We start from the raw sequence: 21671 nt of genomic DNA, 5'->3' as shown, positions 1-21671 counted from the left end.
GTTTGAACGGCCAGCGTTAATGCGGGAGTCAGCTTAGTGTTTGTTTAGTGTTTCGTACACTGAAGCGCGATGCACTGAAATGCGTAATTTTTTTGTGTAAAATTTTGTTGATTGATACAACAAACTCGAACTGAGTTACTTGCTTTTTATGAAAACATACTTTTTCAATAAAATTAAAAGCAACAAACTGCATCTTAAAGAAATACAATAAATAGCTCATAGCAGCACAGCGTTTAGATAGTATTTAACTTATTGGCTGTGTAAAATAATAAAAATTAGCTATACTGATGCAGTAACACATAACATAGTTTTTTTGTGTAAAATTTGTTAACTTAGTTAAACTAAGACTTGATTCAGATGCTTCCATATAAAACAACCTTTACGCTAATAAGCAGCTTTGCCGATTCAATCGAATGTTGGGGCATAATTTCCACAAATCCAATTAGCCATACCACACAAGCACACACAAGACCAAACACAGCCAACACATCCACACGACCATCCAATTAAATCCGAATAAAATATCAACGATTCATAATGCGTTCACACAGTTTACGGATCACATTCCAGGTTTACCCCGGTGATCGAATCATTTATACATGAGCTTTCAGTTTATTTAATTGCACAATAATCAAAAGCTGTCTGCTTCCGGTTTTTCCACCTCTAATCCCCACCCCCACCCCCTCTCCTCCTCTTCAATGCATTGCCCTGCCCACATTGCAAATGCATTCAAGTTAAAATAGCAAACGCACATTTACAATTGGAATCTGATCGGACAGTGTAGCATCTCATCGCAGCGTTAGCCCACACACAAACGCATTCTAACGAAATCCATAGCATATGAGCCTTTCACCTTTTAGCATTTCCGGCTGCAAACGGTGATCCGTTTGCATAGACGGAACTGCCGGCTGCAATTATATTATTGGCGCGTTGCTATGCATTCGTGCGCCCACACAGGACAGCTCATGGTCATAATACAGTACACATGCATGCACAGTACACACACTCACATCAGCAGCTTGTGCAGCAGCATTTGGATGATGGAAAATTGGGGAGAAAAAATTGCATCCCGACAGAATCAACAAATGCAACAAACAGTGTGTGAAAATGGTTTTACACCAACGCACTTTACGCTTTTCGTTCGGCCTGTGTCGGTGGCTAAAGCAGCTCTTCCCGGCACCAGCGCCTGTATTTCAGTGGTGGCAGGTGGCTTAATATGCGGCATACCGGTGAGGCTGAGATACTAATACCATCTTAAACGCCTACCATGAAAATCCTGCCACGATGGATTGCGGGGATTAACGATGGAGGTTTGCTGCAAAGCCATCGCAACATTGTAGTTTGTTTGCCACCGTGTTTGGCTGCGTGCATGCAGGTTGAGATGCAATCGGAAGGGCCGGCATGCAGGCAGGCAGCACATTGGCACATTGGAGGGATAAACATATTGGTGCATAAGCTTGGGAGCTTATTGTTTTTCGGTTATTTTTGGAGCAAAAATGAAGAGGTAGGCAAATAATTTGGATTGAAAACAATAATCAATATTTGGATAAAAATTGTGTTTGGAAACAAACTGTATCCACATCAACGTACGAAAGTATTTGAGCTTTAAGTGCAATAGTTTCTTTTTCACTTGAAATCGAAATTTTTGTGCACACTACGGCTTCGTTTCAACTCAATTGCCCCACAACTCCTTGCAGATGAACCACAACTCCAGCACGAATAACCGAATCTGGGATGAAGCAGTTTTTGACCACGTTTTTACTCTGGTGCAAAGTTTCGTTCCATCCATTTTAGCCGGTTGGTGCGATAAATCATTGGTGCAGCCGGGACACCATTGCACAGTGGGCAACCGCCATACAAACGCCGGGATGAAAATCGATTCCTCGTGCTATTGTAATTTTTCTTCATTCAATACAATTTCTCTTACTATAAAGGGTAGTCCTATACTAAAATCGTCAAGACAGCGAATAAAACTTAATAATTATTGCTCACAACATTGCATTATTGCGTATCAGTTAACAGCATCAATAATAATTGTAAGCAATTAAAACGAAGGCGGAATAAGTTTCTGACTGAAAACGAATTTTTAAAGTATTACGCGCTAAAAAAGTTGTGTTTTTCATGGTTTGTTTGGAAAAGAGCCGATTCCTATCCTACTACCTTTTTTAAACTGTTTTTCTTCTTCAGCTTTGTTTTCTGCCTGTTTGTTTCAAATGCCCGTTTATGACAGGTAGTATGATACCGGTGGTGTATGGCTCATACAACAACACGTCAAAATCGCTCGCGCTATTTTCAAGAAAAAGTTCAATAATTTTCGGGGTCGCGGATGGTCGCAGCTAATTTCAACGTAAAAACGTAGGAAAAATGTTGATCTTTCATATGATATACGACACACGAGTGAAATCGAGTCGAATCATAAAAAAAATCACTCTTCAAAATAAAAATATCCAAAAATTCGGCAGTGATGTTTGGTTTTCAATCATTAATGAACTTTAACAACAAGTTTTTGCAAAATATTCAGACATTACATCAAAGTATGACAAAAAACCTTTCCAATGACACATTAATTATCAAAATCTAACCATCATATACTAAAATATGATGGTTTATGTTCGGTCGAAAAATAGCTCAAAATTGGGACAAAAAACACAAAGTTTACACTTTGATGGCCTATATCTCAGTAAGTTTAAGATAAAAACGTGAAATATTTTGGTTTCAACTAAGTCTAAGTATCTATTTTAAGAAAATGATTATGGTGTAAACCTGCGATGAAGTTGGTTTTTCGATTTTTATACAGGCGTTTGCCCAATGTGCATTGGCATCGGATTAGAGCGTGCCCGGTCCAGAGATGGAAATGGAAGAAAGGACTCCACAGAACTAGAAGTAGCTACTGGATCTACTGCTACCTGTACGGCATGGGACTTGTAAATATGGCGCGTGATCTGGCGAATGTGTGCCAGAGCTCACGAGTCTTTGAAAACGCGCGTGTGTGCGTGTGTGCGAATGATTTCATTGGATAAAGGATGCACGATGGAACGGAGTTGATAAATGGTTTCACACAGGAGTACACTAATACGCTTTTACGAGTCGTTTTTTTTCTACCATTGCATTGGAAAACCGTTGACATAGGATAAGCCAACGACGTATTCCACAAGGCATCGCTTGCATACTGTCACTGCACTGGAATATCACATATTAATTAGGGAGAAAATGCAACTTCCCCGGGTGAAGGTAGGTGTACCGCTGCCTTTCTTTGATAATGGGGAGATAATGAATATTTGTGGTAAGCATCATTTTTTGTCGCTAAAAACTCTTCCGTCTACAGGAGGACGTTCATAATTGTCAGCGGAAAGGTTGATGATATCACGTCCAGAAAGGTAAGATGTCATTACAATAATTAGGTAGTGGAGAAGCTTACGCTAAGTTTAATTATTTGGAGCCCCATTTTGATGACGCAGTCTTGCAATAAAATCCTTTACTTGAGAACAGTAATTTTCAGATAAGTTGGTGAAGTAGATCCAGATTGAAACTCAAATCATTTTACTATCTTTTAAGTAAGTATGACATAACAAATTCAAGTCTGTTTCAAATGTAAACGTTGTTATTCACCGCGTGCAAGATGTTAATCCACATCAATCTGATATTTCATTTCCATTATCATTATTTGTTGAATTTCTTCAGTATGATTTACAACACGCCTCAAGCTGAATTGAGCTTGACAGGGTTTATAATGTGTTGAAAATCATGTTTAAAAACTAAAATTTCATTTTGAAGCAAATACACCATTTGGCAGCTGTTGGAAGCAACTTGGTAAATCTTGGAGGCGGTTAATAATTATGTGCACATTTGGAAGTGAACCCACATTCGGAAAGTGTAATTTAGTTTTAGAATTAAAGTACAGTAGGTTACCGCTAACTGGATATGTTTTACTGGAGTTTTTTTTAACTTGAAGTTCGCTAACCGGAATGATTCTCGGTTAAAAACACAGAAATTTCAAAACAGGAAACATCCGGAATCTTACGAGAGAAATCTTGCTAAGAGAAATTCATAGCTAATGTGCATTTTTCTCACAAATTTAACCTCTCAGTTAGCGGTCACCTATTGTACCTTGAAAATCTAGTGCAGCCAGCTTTCTGCATATAATTTATGATGAAAAGAGCATACTTTTAGGCGTTTTTACTAGAAAAGTCTGTTGAAGTAGATCGGCTCTGAAATACATTCTCTGTACAAATTGAAAATCACTTTTCATTCGAAAGTTCAACGAAACCGATAACTTGAATGGAACCGATAACCAATGGAACATTTATGAATGGAACCATCTTGTGATGCCATTGTTTTCTTCTTTTTGGTTGTTCGAAATTATATCGTCCTACATTGCTCGTTTCCATTTACGTCGCTCGCGGTTTAAAATATCATAAGAAACTGCCAGCTGCGTTAAACTTCAATCTTACCCCTCGATCCATCAATTCATATTAGTTCGCCGATCCATCAATTTACCCAAACCTTAACCAAATTCTTAAAATAGAATTCTATTTATTAGAAGAACCCATTTAAAATTCTGCATAATAATGAACATTTTTGGACAGAAGCTTTCTATAATTGCAACGTAAATTGAAGGAATACTTGAGTAGTGATGTTCAACGATTCAGTCCCCAGGTACTGCCAAAGTCGTCGAAAAGACCGAATCGAATAAATCATTCCTCCTGTATTGAGCATCACATAAACACACACCTACACAATAAATAATTCGTTTTCCTGCGAAGCTTACTTTAAATTATTTCAAACACTAACACCACACTTCACCGGCTTCATAGAACTTCCACTTTTGAGTACAACATTTTCCTAGACCTGAAGTTGTAAGCGTACCAAAACCAAAAATACTTACAGTACATGGCGATTTTTCCGAGCAAGTAGCCGGCCTTTTCGGTGGTACATAGTGGTCAAAGATCAAACCCTCCCTACCAAGGGTGGCTCGAAAATCGAGTCACTAGTCGCGGTCCTATTCCAAAGACCCGGAGTGGTTCCGGAATTCAAACAAACTTCAAATAAAAAAACAGACACTTCCCTTTGAACGCTCCCGACTACGGCAAGAACAATCGGAACATCTTAGAGAGAAAACAAGATCTTTTTTTACGACCTAACTCCCTCCCTCCCCTGTGCACATCGACCGAATGACCCCGTTGGGTGGATGGAACGAATTGCGTTGTGGCGCTGGATGAAAAGCAAAGGAACGAAAACACCGGTGAACGAAAAAAAGCAAAACAAAATACGCACACAAACACACATACACAGACCAATGTAAGAACCTGCCGAGAAATAAAACGCTTCCTTTAGCAAGCGGTAAGGATTCGCCTTAATGTTGTCATCCGTTTCATCTCACCGATGAGGAGCCCCCGACCAAAGTTTTCAGGCAGGCACTTTACATCTCGGAAAGAAAGGAGCAGAACAAGAACAAGACTGGACAAGGACCGAAGCGGTATGGTTAATTTTCCACGGAATGGAAATATTGCTCGTCAAAGCGTGCCCGAGCACGCGTTCATCCTAAAAAGCGTCCGAGGCTTGAAACGCGCTCTACAATTCTGCCTCGGCTTGTCGTCCTGCTCTCATCATTCCCGCTTCCGGCCGCCTAATGGCAGTAAAGGTAGGCGAAAAGGCAAGTGGGAGTAAAAGTACCAAATGCGTACTTGAATTTTCCCGCTCTATGAAGTCCGGTTTGATAAGATTTGACCCCTTATCTAGCCAAGATAGATAAATCTGCTAACGCGAGGCGAGGTACAAAAAAACCCAAACCCAGAGATAAAGGAGCTTTGCGAGAGTGCAAAATTGCCCGTAACCAATAGAATGGGAGGAAAGGAAAAGCAACCAAAAAAAGAGGACAGCAAAAAAACATAATACGAATCTTCTTTCTCCCAGCCCCGATCTACCGGTTCCTTCACATTTGAATCAAGTTCCGTGCCGTTCGCTGTTTCCATCTTCCTCGCCGTATCCATTTCGTTCTCGCTCGAGAAGCACTTCACCAGCAATAGCAGCAGCAGCAGCAGCAACTCTTCAGCCAAGCTTTCGCATCCTTATCACATTTTTATTTGTTATCGCTGTACCACTACCGCTTTGTGTTCGCTTCTTGCTGCTTACCTTCTCCAGCAAGCGACCATCAAAGATGTTGATTTTTATTCTTTTTCTTGTGTTGCTGTTGTGGCTACAGCAGGGCAGCTTAAATTGGGATGGCTACTACGGGCAACGCACCACACACAAACACATTCGAGGGAAGCCAGTGGAACGCAGCATAAACTATTGAATGGGATACCCTTCAATCTGCTCAGATCCCGGGTTTACATGGGATTGGGTGAGCGCACACTTGGCGCTTGGCGCTTCTACACCGACCGACAACCCACAGCACTGATCGGACTTATCTAGCGCATAAATCATGCGAACAATTCAAAACTATTCCTATTCCAAGGCAGCGTAGAAGGCAGAAGCGGGGAAACGGAAACGGGCCGGAAATATGCTTCCCGTTCATGCGCTTCCCGTTTGTTAGTACGGAAAACGCTGGAGGGCATCGTTACCCGTCGAATGGGGATGGTGAAGCTAAATGTTTAGTTTTCGTTTGACTATTTCAAGCTCGACCGACCGGAATCCAGCTTTGCTAGTCGCATTCTTCACGGCATGGTGCGTTTGATTTTGGGTTTGAATTAAGGTTAGTTTTTCAAACTATTTGGCACGAAACAAAAGAGCATTTCATAGCTTTGTGCAAATTGTTTAGCGAAACGCAATCCGTATTTTAATCATTACAAAGGATGGTCCTGTGATGTAAGCGTAAACAAATGTATTAAAATGAAATATGCAAGTACATTGCATGCTTTTCGGCGTATTTCATTTCGTGTTCCGATTCGCCTAAAGGTATGCAATATGTTGCAAAAAGCTGCTTTCATAGCACAATTCATAGCACTGTTTATTACATTTACACTAAACGTTTAAAAATAGTTTACATTTACCCTGCAGCAAACAATTTTAACGACTGTTCATCGGAATCTTCCAAAACTAAATAAACTTTAAAAATAAAAAGCACTGCAAAATTCTGCCATTTTGCAATACTACATCCCCTATGTCAGCTTTTGTGCAAAAAGCAACCAACAACCAGCAACCAACAAATACACAAAAACCGCTACCTGTTGAATGTACGCCGAACCATTATCGATTCAGCGATTCGCCGAATGCGAGCGGAGTGAAATTCGATATTGACGAAGCTTATGTGCATTTTGCTTCATTTAGGTCGCTTTCCAGAGCTTCACGCTTTCGGTGATCTAGCATTTCACGTTGAACGTTGGCATGGAGGATGTTTCAACCGAAATGGCTGCCAATCGAAGTCTAAAAATGCGATCGATTAAAATAGGACCAAGCAATTTTAACGATTACTAATTTAAAACGTGGGCCTCACTCAAGAATTTGAAACATGTGTATATGTTTTATTTTTATATGGAAATGCCATTCTAATTATGAAGCAACAGTTTAACGACAGACCCGGCCATTTGGCACGAAAAGCAGCCTCTATTTTTCAGGGTTATGAATGATTTTGCAGTAATCACCCGAAGTGTGGTAACTCAAATTCTCACTTACAATTTTTTGCTTGAAACCTTCAAAAGTGTTTCTCAACTTGCTTTCATTTTTCGAAGAAGTTTGTCTTACCACCATCAATACCTCTATCATCGATAATCATATTCTTTTATGTATTTTCATTCAGTTGCGGAAGCATATTTCTACCCATTCCCATCTCAAGGATACTATTAGCGCTCTGTCAATCGCTCAAGCACTCAGTTTTCCCTGGGATAACGGCTACCTTCCCTGTGGCACTCACTGCACCCGGATTATGCGCGCTGTTGCATCGCATCAGCATCCACGATGCACTCATCGTCCCCATACTGCCCCGGCCGTGAACTGTGCTGTGGAGCGTACGTGGCGTGTGGTACAGAGCGCGGGACGATGCAAGCAAACGGTTCATGACCTTGAACCGCTAAAGTTGCAAACGGGAGCACCTTCAAGGATCGCCGTGCCATTCTATGCTGCTCCTAGCTAACGAAACGGGCCACCTGTACCCCATTGCATTGCCATTCAAAGGCGCGCACACACACACATACGCACGCAAAACACACCCACAGTTAGCCGGATGCGTGAGAACTCTTGGCTCGAGGTCTGGCTCAATCTGGCCCAGTGGCAACCGTGCAAGGAGACCGTTTCCGGAAAGCTTTCACACTCGAACGCACCCTCGCTGGTGGTTGGCCGTGTAGGTGTGAGTGTATGTAAAAGGACGTTCGCTCTCATCTGCCGGCTCGAGACATTCGGTAGGAGGGCGATTGAAGGTTAACGCGTACCCATTTTGCCCTACTCTCATACCGAGACGGTACTAGCCGGTGAACAGGGCTGGTAGAAGCAACACGTTTTGGAGCGCCCAGTACAACACGCATGTATTAGCGCAACGAGCAATGCGAGATTCATTTGTGTTTTAATTCATTACTAAGTCTGGACTATATGGGAAAACATGTTGAGACGATCTGTGTGCTATCAATGTGCAAAATTATGTGCATAATTTATGAAAAATTTACCGAACGCGAATTTATTCTGCTGTTTTATGGCTGCACGAGACATTGCCGCTTTCTCAAACTCTCAACGCATGAAGGTATGCAATTCAATTAAAATGCTATTTTACTATAATTTTGTGATTCGTAAAAATAATCCTTCTTCACATATCAAGCAACCTGTGTCAATAAACGCCTAAAGTTATGCCATCCACACAACTTTTTAAGATATATCAACATTATTCAGTTGTTATTTGGCTTTTTTACATCAACACTTCATTCTGGCAATTATATATAGTTTCTAAATAATCAAGCACATTTAAATTATGAAACTCTGCTTTGTCTGATTTTATTGTACTCTATGTCTATTAAATAATAATTGTGCTGCATCACCTTAATATCACAATTAGAACAACACACTCTAACACTGATTTTAACGATTGAAACTAATACACCGAGAGCTCAATTGCATGATGTTTATTTGCGTAATGCTCCAAAGGTGTATTGTGGCCTATTTTGCAGTATTCAGTATCCTTACTTTAATTAAAATTTCACACATATTTTGCAAATCAATTTTAATGTAAATGGAAAATGAAATCAAAGATGTCCAATAATTATTTTACTAAAAAAACTTCAAACATTTTACAAAATAAATCTTTATATCAACACAAAATCTCATGCTTTTACCAAACATCTTCAACGTTATCACCAATGATCATTTCCATCAAATTTATACCATCACTTTCCGACTACACGACCTGATGTGGGCCACACAAACACACACACAGGAGTAAAGTTGTGACGTCTGACATTCTCTATGCGTAGCTTTTCGCGCAATATAAAAACAAACGCGCTAGGCAAAAAAAACATGTTTCCTTTAATCGCTCATCCGTGACAGTGGTGGTGTCGCCCTGTTTTGCTAGCCCCTCTCCCACCACGGTTGAAGTGAACCGGGATGGGCGGTACCTTGCCACCTGCCCGCGGGCTATCCGAGCACAGGCAGATCGTGTTTTGATTTGACCTATCGAGCGGCATCGAAGCACAGGAAGCTAGCTTCTGCCGCGTGAGCAGGGGGATGATGCTGTGACGATATGTTTATTTTTTACTGCTGCTTATTTTGAGCAAAGCCCCTCCTAGCCTTTCTGCCTAACCACCCAAACACTGGCCCTACCGAGGCCTTTCCTCGTCTCATTTGCTTGCGCTACGAGTCGGGACTTTTGCCGGAAGGTAGACACCATTTTCAACCCTGCACAGCGCGCAGGTGGAACAAGCAAGAAGCGTTCAAGGCAAGCGAGTGGGGGGGAGGAGGCTGAGGGCACATCAGTAGACTTTCATCATTGCCGGCAGCAATGTCCCGGTTCGAAATGTCGAAAGGGACAGTTCTGCAAAGGTTAGCATGTTATGTTTTATTCCGGCACGTGATTGGCTATATTTCGAGGCGTTCGCTTATTGCTGTTCTATAATCGCATGCTAATAGAATACTGCAAAACATTTGCAGGTCACGCAAACAAGAATAGATAATGTTTGTAAATAGGTTAAGAATGATGATTTTCTCAAACATACACATTTTACGTTTTCATTACATTTCAAGAAACACAAATGTATGTAAAACTATTATTGCATTTGTTGTTATTTATTTTACTATTAAAAACTATATTTGAGTTGTAACGAAAATATTCCTAATATAAATAAACATATTCGGCCAACGGAATATCGCCGCCGCAGTCACAGCCATTATAGCTGTACCCAACGGTCATTTCAAAAATATCGACGAAATGGCTGCGTACTGGAACTAACAAAAGCGAGGCGGAATCGATAAACGGTGCAGGGTTTTTAGCCAATAGACGTTTAACATATTTTTGTTATAATGGGAAAAATAGCTTAAATCAGAATGTTCTTTAGATTTATTGCAATAATAAAAATAATTCGATTAATCCATCTCATGTAAATAACAAGAACTTAAGCATAACTCGCTCAGAAATCCAACCCGTCATAACATTGATGAACTAACCCTGCAATTTGCAGCCGAAGTTTCCCGAAGTGTTGACAGTTCGTTTGACAGCGTTGAATTAAAAAAGGAAAACACAATCCGCAAAGTCATCATCTGTCAAGCTGGGAAAACGCACGAATCACTCGCTTGCCGCACGCCAAACATTTTGTGCATAATTTGGTGAAGTTTTATTCTTCCAAAAGGCAAACAACATACAGCTAAACGCATTGAGTTTGTGGTTCTGTTGCAGTAGCACTTCAAACGAGTAGTTCTGCTCCCTAGATGTAAGTAGTGTTTAGGCGTAAAAACACATCCCAACTACCATTCGCTACAGCGTTTGCTCTGTTTTGCTTTTCCTTCAGCACACACACAGCGCTTACGGGTAGAGCACGAAAGGAGCGAATTCGGCCGCAAAATGGATCAAGCCATGGACATTAACGCATTCGAGGGCCGCATCGTCAAGATGGAGGTCGACTACAGTGCGACCTGCGACGAAAAGATCCCGCTCTGCAAGGAGATGGCAAAGGACGAGAGCAAGTTCAACGAGGCGCTCGAAATTCTGCTCCAGCTCGAGAAGCAAACGCGCATCGGTGCCGACATGGTGTCCAGTGCGCGCGTACTGATCGCAATCGTGCAGATTTGCTTCGAGGCCCGCAACTGGAACTATCTGAACGAGTACGTCACAATCCTGGTGAAGCGTCGGTCCCAGTCCAAGCAGGCGGTGGCCAAGATGATCCAGGAGTGCTGCACCTACGTGGACCAGACACCGGACAAGGAAACGAAGCTGAAGCTGATCGACACGCTGCGTACGGTGACGGAGGGCAAAATTTACGTCGAGGTCGAGCGTGCCCGGCTAACGAAGATGCTGGCGGACATCCGGGAGGCAGACGGGGACGTCACCGGTGCGGCCACCATCATGGAGGAGCTGCAGGTCGAAACGTACGGCACGATGGACAAGCGCGAGAAGGTGGAGCTTATCCTGGAACAGATGCGCCTCTGCCTGGCCAAGCAGGACTTTGTCCGCACGCAGATCATCGCGAAGAAGATTAACATCAAGTTCTTCAACGATGCTGAGCAGCAGGACCTGAAGCTCAAATACTACGATCTGATGATCCGGCTGGATAAGGACTCGTCGTTCATCAAGACCTCCCACCACTATCTGGCCGTGGTGGATTCGGACATGATTGCGCAGGAGACGGAGCGACGGCAGAAAATGATGATTTACGCCGTTCTGTACTGCATCCTTTCGCCCTACGACAACGAGCAGGTCGATATGATGCACAATCTGTCGAAGAACAAGCTGCTGGAGGAGTTGCCGGTGTACAAGTAAGTAGTTTGAGCGAAAAAAGCACCAATTTCACCATTCTGCGCTATCGCACTGTGCTAACGTAACAAACGCTTCCGTCCGCAGGGAACTGTTGCGCCTGTTCATGTGCAAGGAGCTGATCAATTTCGACGCCCTCTGCACGGTCTACGGGGCCGAGCTGAACACGTTCGACATCTTCAACCAGGAGACTAGCCACGGCAAGAAGTGTTGGGCCGAGCTGAAGAACCGGCTGATCGAGCATAACGTGCGCATCATCTCCAACTACTACACGCGCATCAATCTGAAGCGTATGGCGGAGCTGTTGGATCTGAGCGAGGGCGAGTGCGAAGAGTACCTTTCGCGGATGGTCAACGCCGGCACGCTGAAGGTAAAGACGGACCGACCGGCGGGCATTATCCATTTCTCGCAGAAAAAGTCAGCCTCCGAGGTGCTGAACGATTGGGCATTTGGGTTGAACGAGCTCATGAATCTGGTTAACAAAACCTGCCACCTGATCAACAAGGAGGAGTGCATCAACAACGTGATGCCGATGCCGGTGGCAGCAGCCGCGACGTCATCATCGTGAGGAGAAGACTGATGAACAATATCTCCAATTAATGAAACAAAAAAGGAATAATACAGAGTTTCGTTCCATCATTCGACTTTGGGTCGGGCAGGCAGTTTAGGGGTTTTCTTCTTCCGTCACGGAGGACAACCGATGAAAAAATTTATAATTTGTTACAGAGAAGTTTCATAAAAGCTCGTCTGCAGAACAGTATAAAAATGGTAATTTGAAATAAATGCGCGTGAAAACACGAAAACAACCAATACATCTTGAGTTTTGGAAGTTTTGCGAGCACACCTGCTGATGGCGCTCAGACGATAAAAGGGCAAACCAACATGACGCAAATCTCGTCTTCTCGGTCTACGTACCGAACACGTATCCAAGGAAAAACAAGCTTATCGATTTCCCCGACCGATAAACGTTGACCTTTTCAGTTGGAGGTGGTGTGGTCGTTGAGTAAGACGTACATAATCGAATCAAAACATTCTCCCGGCGTGGCCGCTTCGCTATATTTATTCAAATGCACGAACGAAGCTCATTTTTCAGCTACACTCGCTTATTAGTTCAAAACAGCCGTCGGATACGGTAGTGTTTTTTTTTTTTTGTTTACTTTTATTTTAAGTCGACATTGCTTTGGGAGATCAATCTTTGAAACAATTTTCTAAGATTTGCTTTACTTGTTCTACGTCCACTGAACCTTTCTCGGTGGCAGCTTTTTCTAGCCTGTCAAGTAATTCTATTAAAACATTAAATCGAACTGACGTTTCTTCATCATCCGGCCAGGGTACCAGCTTCGTGGAAATGTCCCTTTCGAGCACGACCCGCCCACGGTACCAGGCCCGGCATGCCAAGGAACAGTCGACCAAAAGCGAAACCGATTTAACTGCCTCTCCACCGTCATCGCTCGGGCACCATTCGAAGCGACTAAATGCGGCAAACCTCCTGTCCGGTTCCCGGTGCACACCCCAAAGCGTAGACGGTAGCTCAACCTCATAGATGTTATCGTACAATTCCTCGAAGATGGACTCTTTTGTCGCGGCATCTGGTTCGGCTTCTACCAGTGCCTCTTCCATACCTTCACCGAGGGGTGCTGGTTGTTTGATCACTGCATCCAAAGATTCGTCATTAAACAAAACAACCGTGGACGTTTGCCTCACGCCAATTGGTTCGTCCTCCTGCGGGCCGGTGCCTTCAACGACCACCAACAAGCCACCTTCTTCCGACGGTGATTCTTTCGCTGGTTCGGCTGTTTTCCGTCGACCTCTGTTCTCTTTATTTTCGACCTTTTTCACGAAGTCGAAAACACAGGGAACTGCGTCCGGCAGCAGGACCGGTTTCGCTCGCATCAGCTTCCGTGTTTCGCCCCGTATGTGGTACGTCCAGTCTCGCTGTATATCTTCCGGCTTGAAGTGCTTCTCACACACCCGGTCGTGTAGCCGCAAGGGCCGATGTAACGGTAGTGCCGCGCGCCATTCCTCAAACTTTTCCGGATCCTATGAAAGCAGGTGAAAACGGTCATAACGGCCAAGACTAGCTGACTATCGGAAAGGGGCGTGCTTACCTTTGGTACGTTAAACATTGTCCGCTTTGGGTCACCCTTATGACGCCGATCGCACGAATATACGTAGCAATTTCTCATTGTTACTAATGAGCGATGGGGAATATGTACATTAACGCTTACGGAATATGTATTCTTCGAAGTAATTAAACACTGTTTTGAACAATTTCTACGGGGGCGTTCTAGCGGCAAATTACCTGTATATAATCTTCGCTTGCTTGTGTTTGTGTTGGTAGAGTTTTTTTGATTACATCAAATGTCAAACATAAACGACCTGGTGACGCTCGTGTGTGCTGATCGCAAGGATACAGTCTGTTCCCGAGTTACGCGGTTCTCGACTTAGGGTAACTGTACCAGTTTTCGGCAGTGTACCTATTTTCGGCAGGCTAGCTAAAAACGTGAAATTCTGCACAAATGCGGTAAAAATTTTCACAAAATACAATTTTGTAGGGAAAGTGTAATTATTTGATATTCACATACGAAGTTTCACACCATTTCATTACGTATTTTCCAAAATATCAAATAAATTGTGCTTTTTTCGGCAGCTTTGCTGTCAGCCAATCGTTCGGCAGGTTTTGTGATTAAGAGAATCAGAACAGTAAAACAATGAGAAAGTGGTGTATATTAAAGATTGTATGCTTATTTAATTTATTCTAACTTGTTCGGAATTTTAAAATCACGATAAACAGGTTATTTTTCACTTTAAATGCTGCCGAAAATAGGTACACAGTAAATGTTCATTTTTGACAGCTCAATGTTGTGGGCTCCTGCCGAAACTCGGAACAATAACACACATTGAATTTGGCTGAATATTCCTTTTAAAATTGATCAGAACACTACAATGCGTATGTCGACACATAATATGACCTTTCTTGTACCAAATATCACCAATTTTACGACAAACAATGCACTAACTTAAGAGAAAAATAAATATTTGTAAGCCAGTTCGCACCGTACGCTATAACCATCAAACTGTCAATGGCTGCTCGGTTTAAACATCGCATCAAAATGGCTGTCAAAACGGACCAAAATAAGCAACATAAAATTATTAATTAAAGTGCTTTTTAACATCAGTATTAGGAAAGTAAGAGTGTAAAATTGCTTTAAAAATTTTTTTGTACATATTTACATAGATAAAAACATTTTCTGACCCGTATTCGCGCTGCCGAAAATAGGAACACAACCTGCCGAAAATAGGAACAAACTGCCGAAAATAGGAGCAAAAGCAATGTTTGCATTTTTACGAATATTTATGAAAAAGGGCTTTGAACCGGCAAATAAAAAATAGTATAACATATTATGATAGTTTATCAACCAGAATAACATCACTTTCATGAAAAATAATAAAAAATATTAATTTTTGAGCAGTTTTTGTGAAACTGCTGCACTAGCGTGCCGAAAACTGGTACAGTTACCCTACGTGGATTCGGAGATACGCGGTTTTCTAAATTTGACAGATCAAATGTCAAATCAGTACAATTTGCTTCAAGTTCGGTATGAATTGTATTTTTGCTAACAAATTGAAAACGCTTAAAAGACAGAAATATTAGAATTTTTCGCACAAATCATATCAAATAAATGATAAAGTGTATAAAAGTACTAAATAAAATCAAAAACTCCGATTAATGAATAGTATTTTATTCAAAAAATGTGAAATTCGAGTTACGCGGATTCGCCGGGAACGCAGAAACCGCGTAACTCGGGAACAGACTGTTATTCAAAATAGCATAACAGAAGATTTTGCATTTATTTGAAAAAAAGAAAATGCTGTTAACCTTTAAGTTGGCAACCGGATACCCGGGTATTTTTTTCAGCTTCGAACTGCAATAACTTTTGATTCATTGCTTTTATTGACCTGAAATTTTCCGTAGCCTCCCAACATTTAATTTATGATTTTTTGGTGCATAAGTTGTAATTTTAAACAGCCTGTAAGTATTTTATTTTGATTTTTTTTTAACTTTACCACGTAAGTTGGCAACCTGCATACCCGGGTATTCCATACATTTTGTATGGAGAATGACGTTTCACTTCTTCCTCTTTTCGTATTGTGCTTATTTTCGAGTCAAATTCAAGCGATTCCAAATTTCTATTTGACCGTTATTTTTATCAAAAAATGAAAAAAAAACTTAATGAATAAATGAAATGGAAGAGAATATATGGTCGGCATTACTTGCTTACAGCATTAAAATATAGAAAGCATTGTTTACCTATGAAAATCGTTAATTTTTTTGCATCATAACGTGTGGAATACCCGGGTATGCCGGTTGCCAACTTACGTGTGTAAACCTGGTTGCCAACTCTACGGTTAAACATTTTGAATAACTCAATTCAAAAATAGATTTTAAGAACCGGCCAATTACGTACACGATTATAAATTTCTTCATCAACCTATTTTATTTTCCTAATCCCAGTAACCATTGATTATCCTTCCAAATCCTTCCACGTCAAAATAAGAAGTTTCTGGACACCCAAACAATCCGGTCCGACCGAATAATCCGGTAAACGTGTAAGGACAAATTTTGTATAAAACCAGGCCATATTTTAAATAAAGAGAGATAAAAACGCAGAAGTTCTTAGAGTTAAGAGGTTTAATTCCAACATCCGAAATCGAACGGATTAACCGGCGGGCGGCTTAACCGTGCGCATGAATTTGACAGTTGGCCAATCCTGGCCAAGGTGTATGGATATTAGGAGGTGAAGTGCTTCAGAGCAAATTGACATTTCACGACTTGACATAACAATACTGCGTGCTCCGGTATTAAAATCGGGAAGGGCTCGAGGGGGGTATAGAAAATTGTATGCGATTTGACATAACAATACTCAACGATGGCGCCCGGCAAACGCGCTAATAATTCACCTTCTAAATAAACACACCTTGATCCTGGCGAACATTTTCTGCGATGGTCAGCTTCGCAAAAACATTTGTTTTGGAGCTATTTAGAGTCTAGTGATATTTTTTAACTTCATTTTTGATGAAGAACAATAGTTAAATCTATTGTTATTGATTCAAAAAATATTCTTTCAGTGATTAATTGATTGGATTAAGGTGAATTCTTAGTTAGACCAGTCAATTTTATTATTTCTATATGAAAAGTGACAGTTTGATATCGTACGGCACCAACTAGCTAACAAATAATAATTTTTTTCTTAAAATATGCAGCAAGGCCGATTGGGGTGTTGGAGTTACAACATATCTTTGATTGAAAAAAATCTTGATAGAATTAGAAAAAAAATCTAATTTTACTACGATGTGTAATAAAACATTATTATGAGCATATAAGACAGTTTTCATTCAAATTTAACAAGTAATTCAAAAGATATACGCTTTCAACCACGCAAAACATCATTCTTCCTTACAAAGTGTATGGCCTACCCGGGCAGGCGGTTGTACGGTTACGTAGAGTTTTTTGGTCATACACAAGACGGTTAAAGTGAAAAATAATTTGTTTATCGTGATTTTAAAATTCCAATCAAGTTAGAATAAATTAAACAAGCATAAAAACTTTAATATACACTACACTTTCATTGTTTTGTTGTTGAGGTTCTCTCAATCACAAAACCTGCCGAACTATTAGCTATTTCTGAAAAATGCTGAGCTGTGCACAATTTAGTTGATGTTTTAGAAGGTACGCAAGGAAATGGTGTGAAACTTCGTATATGGATAACAAACTCATTTGTTACTTACTTTCTCTACAAAATTGTGTTTTGTGACATTTTGTGCAGGATTTCAAGTTTTTAGTTACCCTGCCGAAAATATGTACAATGCCGAGAACTGGTGCGGTTATCCTATCATAAATAGGCTGATCAGACAGAGTAGATGAAATACGGGACAAAAAAAATCAAATGATTTAAAGCAAACAAGAATTTTGCGACCAAGAATTTTACAACAAAAAATTGTACGACCAAGAATTTTGCGACCAAGACTTTTGCGACCAAGATTTCTGCGACATAGATTTCTGCGACCAAGATTTCTGCGACCAAGAATTTTGCGACCAAGATTTTTGCGACCAAGATGTTTGCGACTAAGACTAAGAACTTTCGTACCTCATTCGTCCTCAAGAGAATTACTGAGCGTCAGATACAAAGTGGAGCTGTGAGCAAAGTCGTCATACGAATTCATATGTTGCGGCGTTTAAAGTGTTAAACCACCTATAAAAATGGTTCATAAAAAGGTTCACGACCTGATAAAGTTAAAACTGCATGCATCATATACATTTATGTTTTTTTTTTTTTCGTTAAAGAACCATAACAAACAGGCGATTTGTTTTTTTTCTCTTTAAACACGCGCTCTTAACGATCTGTAAAATGAGGCTAATTATTTGTTTCAATCGTTACTCTTCATCACAAAAATGGGGGAAAATTGAAGTTTTCACATATACGATGGTTCATTAACTTTTGGTTAAAAAAAAACTGGACTGTCCCATTAAATGCGGAACATCTGGTCAGCCCAATCCGAAACCACAATGCCCAAAACTCAACTGCAATAAGAATTCTTCTGCATTGTTACACGAATAACTTTTGCGAATTCATCATCTTTTTTGCATCAACTTCAAACAATCCCATTTCGCATATGGCCACGGTTCTCGTCGCGAAAAAAAGAAGGAAAAACACGCTCAAAAGCCAGTTCATACCGGTCACGAGACTTTCATTGAGCGCTCACTTTAATGCTATCGTACACACGCTATCAACATTTATCCTTCCCGACCAAAAGCCCCACTTCACTGCTGGGCTATCATCGAGCTGGAATATTGTCCCACAAGAGAACCGGAACATCTGATGTTTATCTACACATTTCCGACCTTCATGTCCGGCTTTTCCCTTCCCACTCAGCGAGGACACATACACACAGAGGGGCCCCCGATCCGATCTGGCGCTGATAAACGACCTGGGGCAGGAATGTTCCGGCAGCACATAAATTTTCCCGCCTCATCCTTGGCTCACTTAATCTAGCGCCGATCGCTGTCCTCATTATTGGATAATGACACGTCGTTCTGCCGTGCCACGGGTGCATTATTCCACGCCAACCGGCAGCGCCGTACCCTCGGGACCCGGCAGCATCGACATTTCGGAGCGGAGCGAACTCTGTTGGTCTCAGGTCGTCTCACCCAAACCCCCCCCCCTCCCCGTCCCCACCCCTTGCACCGGATTGATCGAAGATTCGCCCGAATGGATGATGTGCCCGCAAGGGATGATAAAAAAGAGCTTTTGTGTGCTCTCGCCTTTTTTTATATATATTGTTGCTTTTGTTCCTTCGAATCCTTTTATTCTTCCGATCAACCACCGTTCTGAACCACTTTACCCCCAGGGCCGAAATGGACATGCCGAAGCGGAATGTAAATTTATGGCATTATTAGGTATCGGGGCTCTGGTACCCGTCAGTGCACAGTACACGGCGGGGGAAAGTGTATGGAAATTTTGCTGCCCATAATTTCACGCCTCACCAACTTACTCTCTCCTCTTTCTTTGTATTTCTCTTCGCCTGCTAATCGCTCTGCAAACCCTCACTTGTCTGAGTTTCGCCGTCCCCAAAATCGATAGTAGTTTTAGGGGCGACGATTGGCGCGCTTGATTGAGTTGGCGATAAGGCGCGATGAGGGCGATGTGTATATCATGGGCTCGGGAAATGAAGTGGAAAACAACCTCAATACCAGCGTTCCAGGATTATCGTGCCGCTCTTGGCCTTTTCCGCTAATCGATCGCTAAAGCCCGCTATCAGTGCCCGCCTCATTCGCCCGCCAGGGATGCGGCTCGCCAACGCTCATGATTAGGTTATTTGATTTGATTTCATGGTTTATCTACTTTCTCGATTTGTTTTATTTCCATTATTCAAGGGAAAGGTGAGTAAATATATCTCTCGGTCTCCCTGCTCGGGCCGATAGCAAATCATCGCAATCCGGTGTGATCCAATTGCGACGTGGGCTGGGTGTGATGCGGCAATCGATAAGTACGACATTGAACGTTGTTATCATTTTGGATGGGGTGGTGTTGGTGAACTTTCTTCAAAGGCAGGAAACCTAGCAACTGTTGTCGCCGGTTACTCGTCGATGGTGGTGGCAGTGGTAAGCCGACAATTAGCGGATTGATTCTTGGCTACTACGATGCATGTGTGGTTGCAAAATACGGGCAAATTCTAAGCTCTGTTCGATAATAGAATTAACATGAGATAACTTTGTGTGTAATCGATGTATGTAAGGTTTTGTTAACTTTTTGTTCCAGAATGTACTCGGAGTGATTTACGTAAAGTTTAATCCATATAAAAGAAAAACATCCATATGAACAGTGAAACAAGCAATTTTCTTGGTGAAAGTATGCTTTCTCGTCATTAAAAGTATAAGCACTAGAAATTAAACTAACAAACACTAATAAACTTCCAACTAAAAATGTATAAAAAACATTGTACAGCTAAACAACACCTCCCTGTGTGCAAAACCATCCTCGGCTGTCTTTGAACACTTTTGCGTTACAATGTACAATTTCACAGAAGTCGAACAGCTCGGGAAGCGGTGGAAAAGACACAAAACATTCGCTCAATCTCGCCTTCGGCCGGTCTTAAAAATGTTTACAGTGTAGCAACAATTCTTCCAGAAAACAACAAACTTTTTTATGTTTTTCTTTAATGATTTTCCCCTTCTTTGTTGCCCGCTCTGTTGGGTAATTACCGTGATTGAACACCTGAAGGCTTTCGAAGAACACGGTACGATAATACCGTAATCGTGCACGGATAATCATCACAGGGCCCATATGTGCCACAAATGCCAGGTGTGCCCGTGTGTCGATTTCTTAAAGCTGTGTTGCCCTTCCAGCTTTTAGCTGAGCAGCATGGATGCCGATAATAGTCAGACGTCTTAACCTTTTTTCCCTTAACCTAGAAAGTGCGGACCCTCCTCTTCAAGGTTGGGTGCGTTTCGTGACGATTCGATAATGGTCGCCACACTATCCGTCTCAGCCCTGGTTAAAAGGATACCACCCAAAGTTTTGCGTGTTTTCTCCCCACTAACACACACACACACACTCACACGATATCTGCTGCTACTACTTGTTATTGTGCACGACGCCAACGAGTAAAGGAGTTGGGGAAGCACCGTGACCGACTTCCCAACCCCGTACGACGCGACTGTCTGTGATGTGGTATTGTAACGTACGGTTTCATGGCAAAACCCAAACACGCGAAGAAATTTAAGCCCCCGGCCAGCAATAGTTTCGTCTCAAGTGGCTTTTGGATCAACATTTCGTGTATGTGTGTGAGCGCCTGATGGAGACGCCCAGCCGTTTGTACGCAGCCAGGCGTACGCGTAGAAGCAACAGCGTTTATAAAGCACGTAGTTATTAAAAGGTATTTAGTTAATTACTCAATAACTAATATGCTGATTATAAGGTTCAATTATGGATACAAAAAAAACCGAATAACTGACGTCAAAAGGAAAGTTGAAACTGGTCCTAATATGAAACATTAATTAGAGCTCAAAAATAAGCAATTCTAATTTCCATTTGAGACGACCAGAGGTTTCTATTTCACTGCATTAATTACAGTAGCGTCACTTTGGGGTAGGTTTCTCGTTGGGCATTTCGTGGATGTAATGGGAAACTCATTGATGCCTACTAGACTGAAGGACATGATTTAATTCTCAGTAGGACCATCTATTTGTATCTAAGAACTGTTCCACCTTGATGTGGGCCAAATA

The 21671-nt window shown here is 41.6% G+C and overlaps 3 protein-coding genes across 9 annotated transcripts in view; 1 reads left to right on the top strand and 2 right to left on the bottom strand.

Moving 5' to 3' along the window:
- Positions 1-21671, bottom strand: part of LOC121591570 — a 156424-nt gene that overhangs the window by 132439 nt on the left and 2314 nt on the right. The gene's annotated exons all lie outside the window — the stretch shown is intronic.
- Positions 10651-12694, top strand: LOC121591572 (26S proteasome non-ATPase regulatory subunit 12). Its single transcript, XM_041912254.1, has 3 exons — positions 10651-10844; positions 10923-11886; positions 11972-12694. The coding sequence occupies exons 2-3, from the start codon at positions 10976-10978 to the stop codon at positions 12450-12452; spliced, it is 1392 nt and encodes a 463-aa protein (XP_041768188.1). The 5' UTR covers positions 10651-10844; positions 10923-10975; the 3' UTR covers positions 12453-12694.
- LOC121591573 lies at positions 12855-14307 on the bottom strand. The gene is made up of 2 exons (XM_041912255.1): positions 13993-14307; positions 12855-13924 (listed from the first exon to the last, which is right to left on the bottom strand). Exons 1-2 carry the CDS (start codon positions 14068-14070, stop codon positions 13073-13075), a joined length of 930 nt encoding a protein of 309 aa, XP_041768189.1. The 5' UTR covers positions 14071-14307; the 3' UTR covers positions 12855-13072.

This window comes from Anopheles merus, chromosome 2L, assembly GCF_017562075.2.
Source record: "Anopheles merus strain MAF chromosome 2L, AmerM5.1, whole genome shotgun sequence".
NCBI classification, from domain to species: domain Eukaryota; kingdom Metazoa; phylum Arthropoda; class Insecta; order Diptera; family Culicidae; genus Anopheles; species Anopheles merus.
This window is presented reverse-complemented; position numbering and strand designations above follow the sequence as displayed.

Bases quoted from the DNA above. Each gene is read 5' to 3' on its own strand.
- LOC121591572 (XM_041912254.1), top strand. From the start codon at position 10,976: ATGGATCAAGCCATGGACATTAACGCATTCGAGGGCCGCATCGTCAAG. The intron at 11,887-11,971 runs GTAAGTAGTTTG...TTCCGTCCGCAG, and splicing joins GAGGAGTTGCCGGTGTACAA to GGAACTGTTGCGCCTGTTCA.
- LOC121591573 (XM_041912255.1), bottom strand. From the start codon at position 14,070: ATGAGAAATTGCTACGTATATTCGTGCGATCGGCGTCATAAGGGTGAC. The intron at 13,925-13,992 runs GTAAGCACGCCC...CTGCTTTCATAG, and splicing joins CAATGTTTAACGTACCAAAG to GATCCGGAAAAGTTTGAGGA.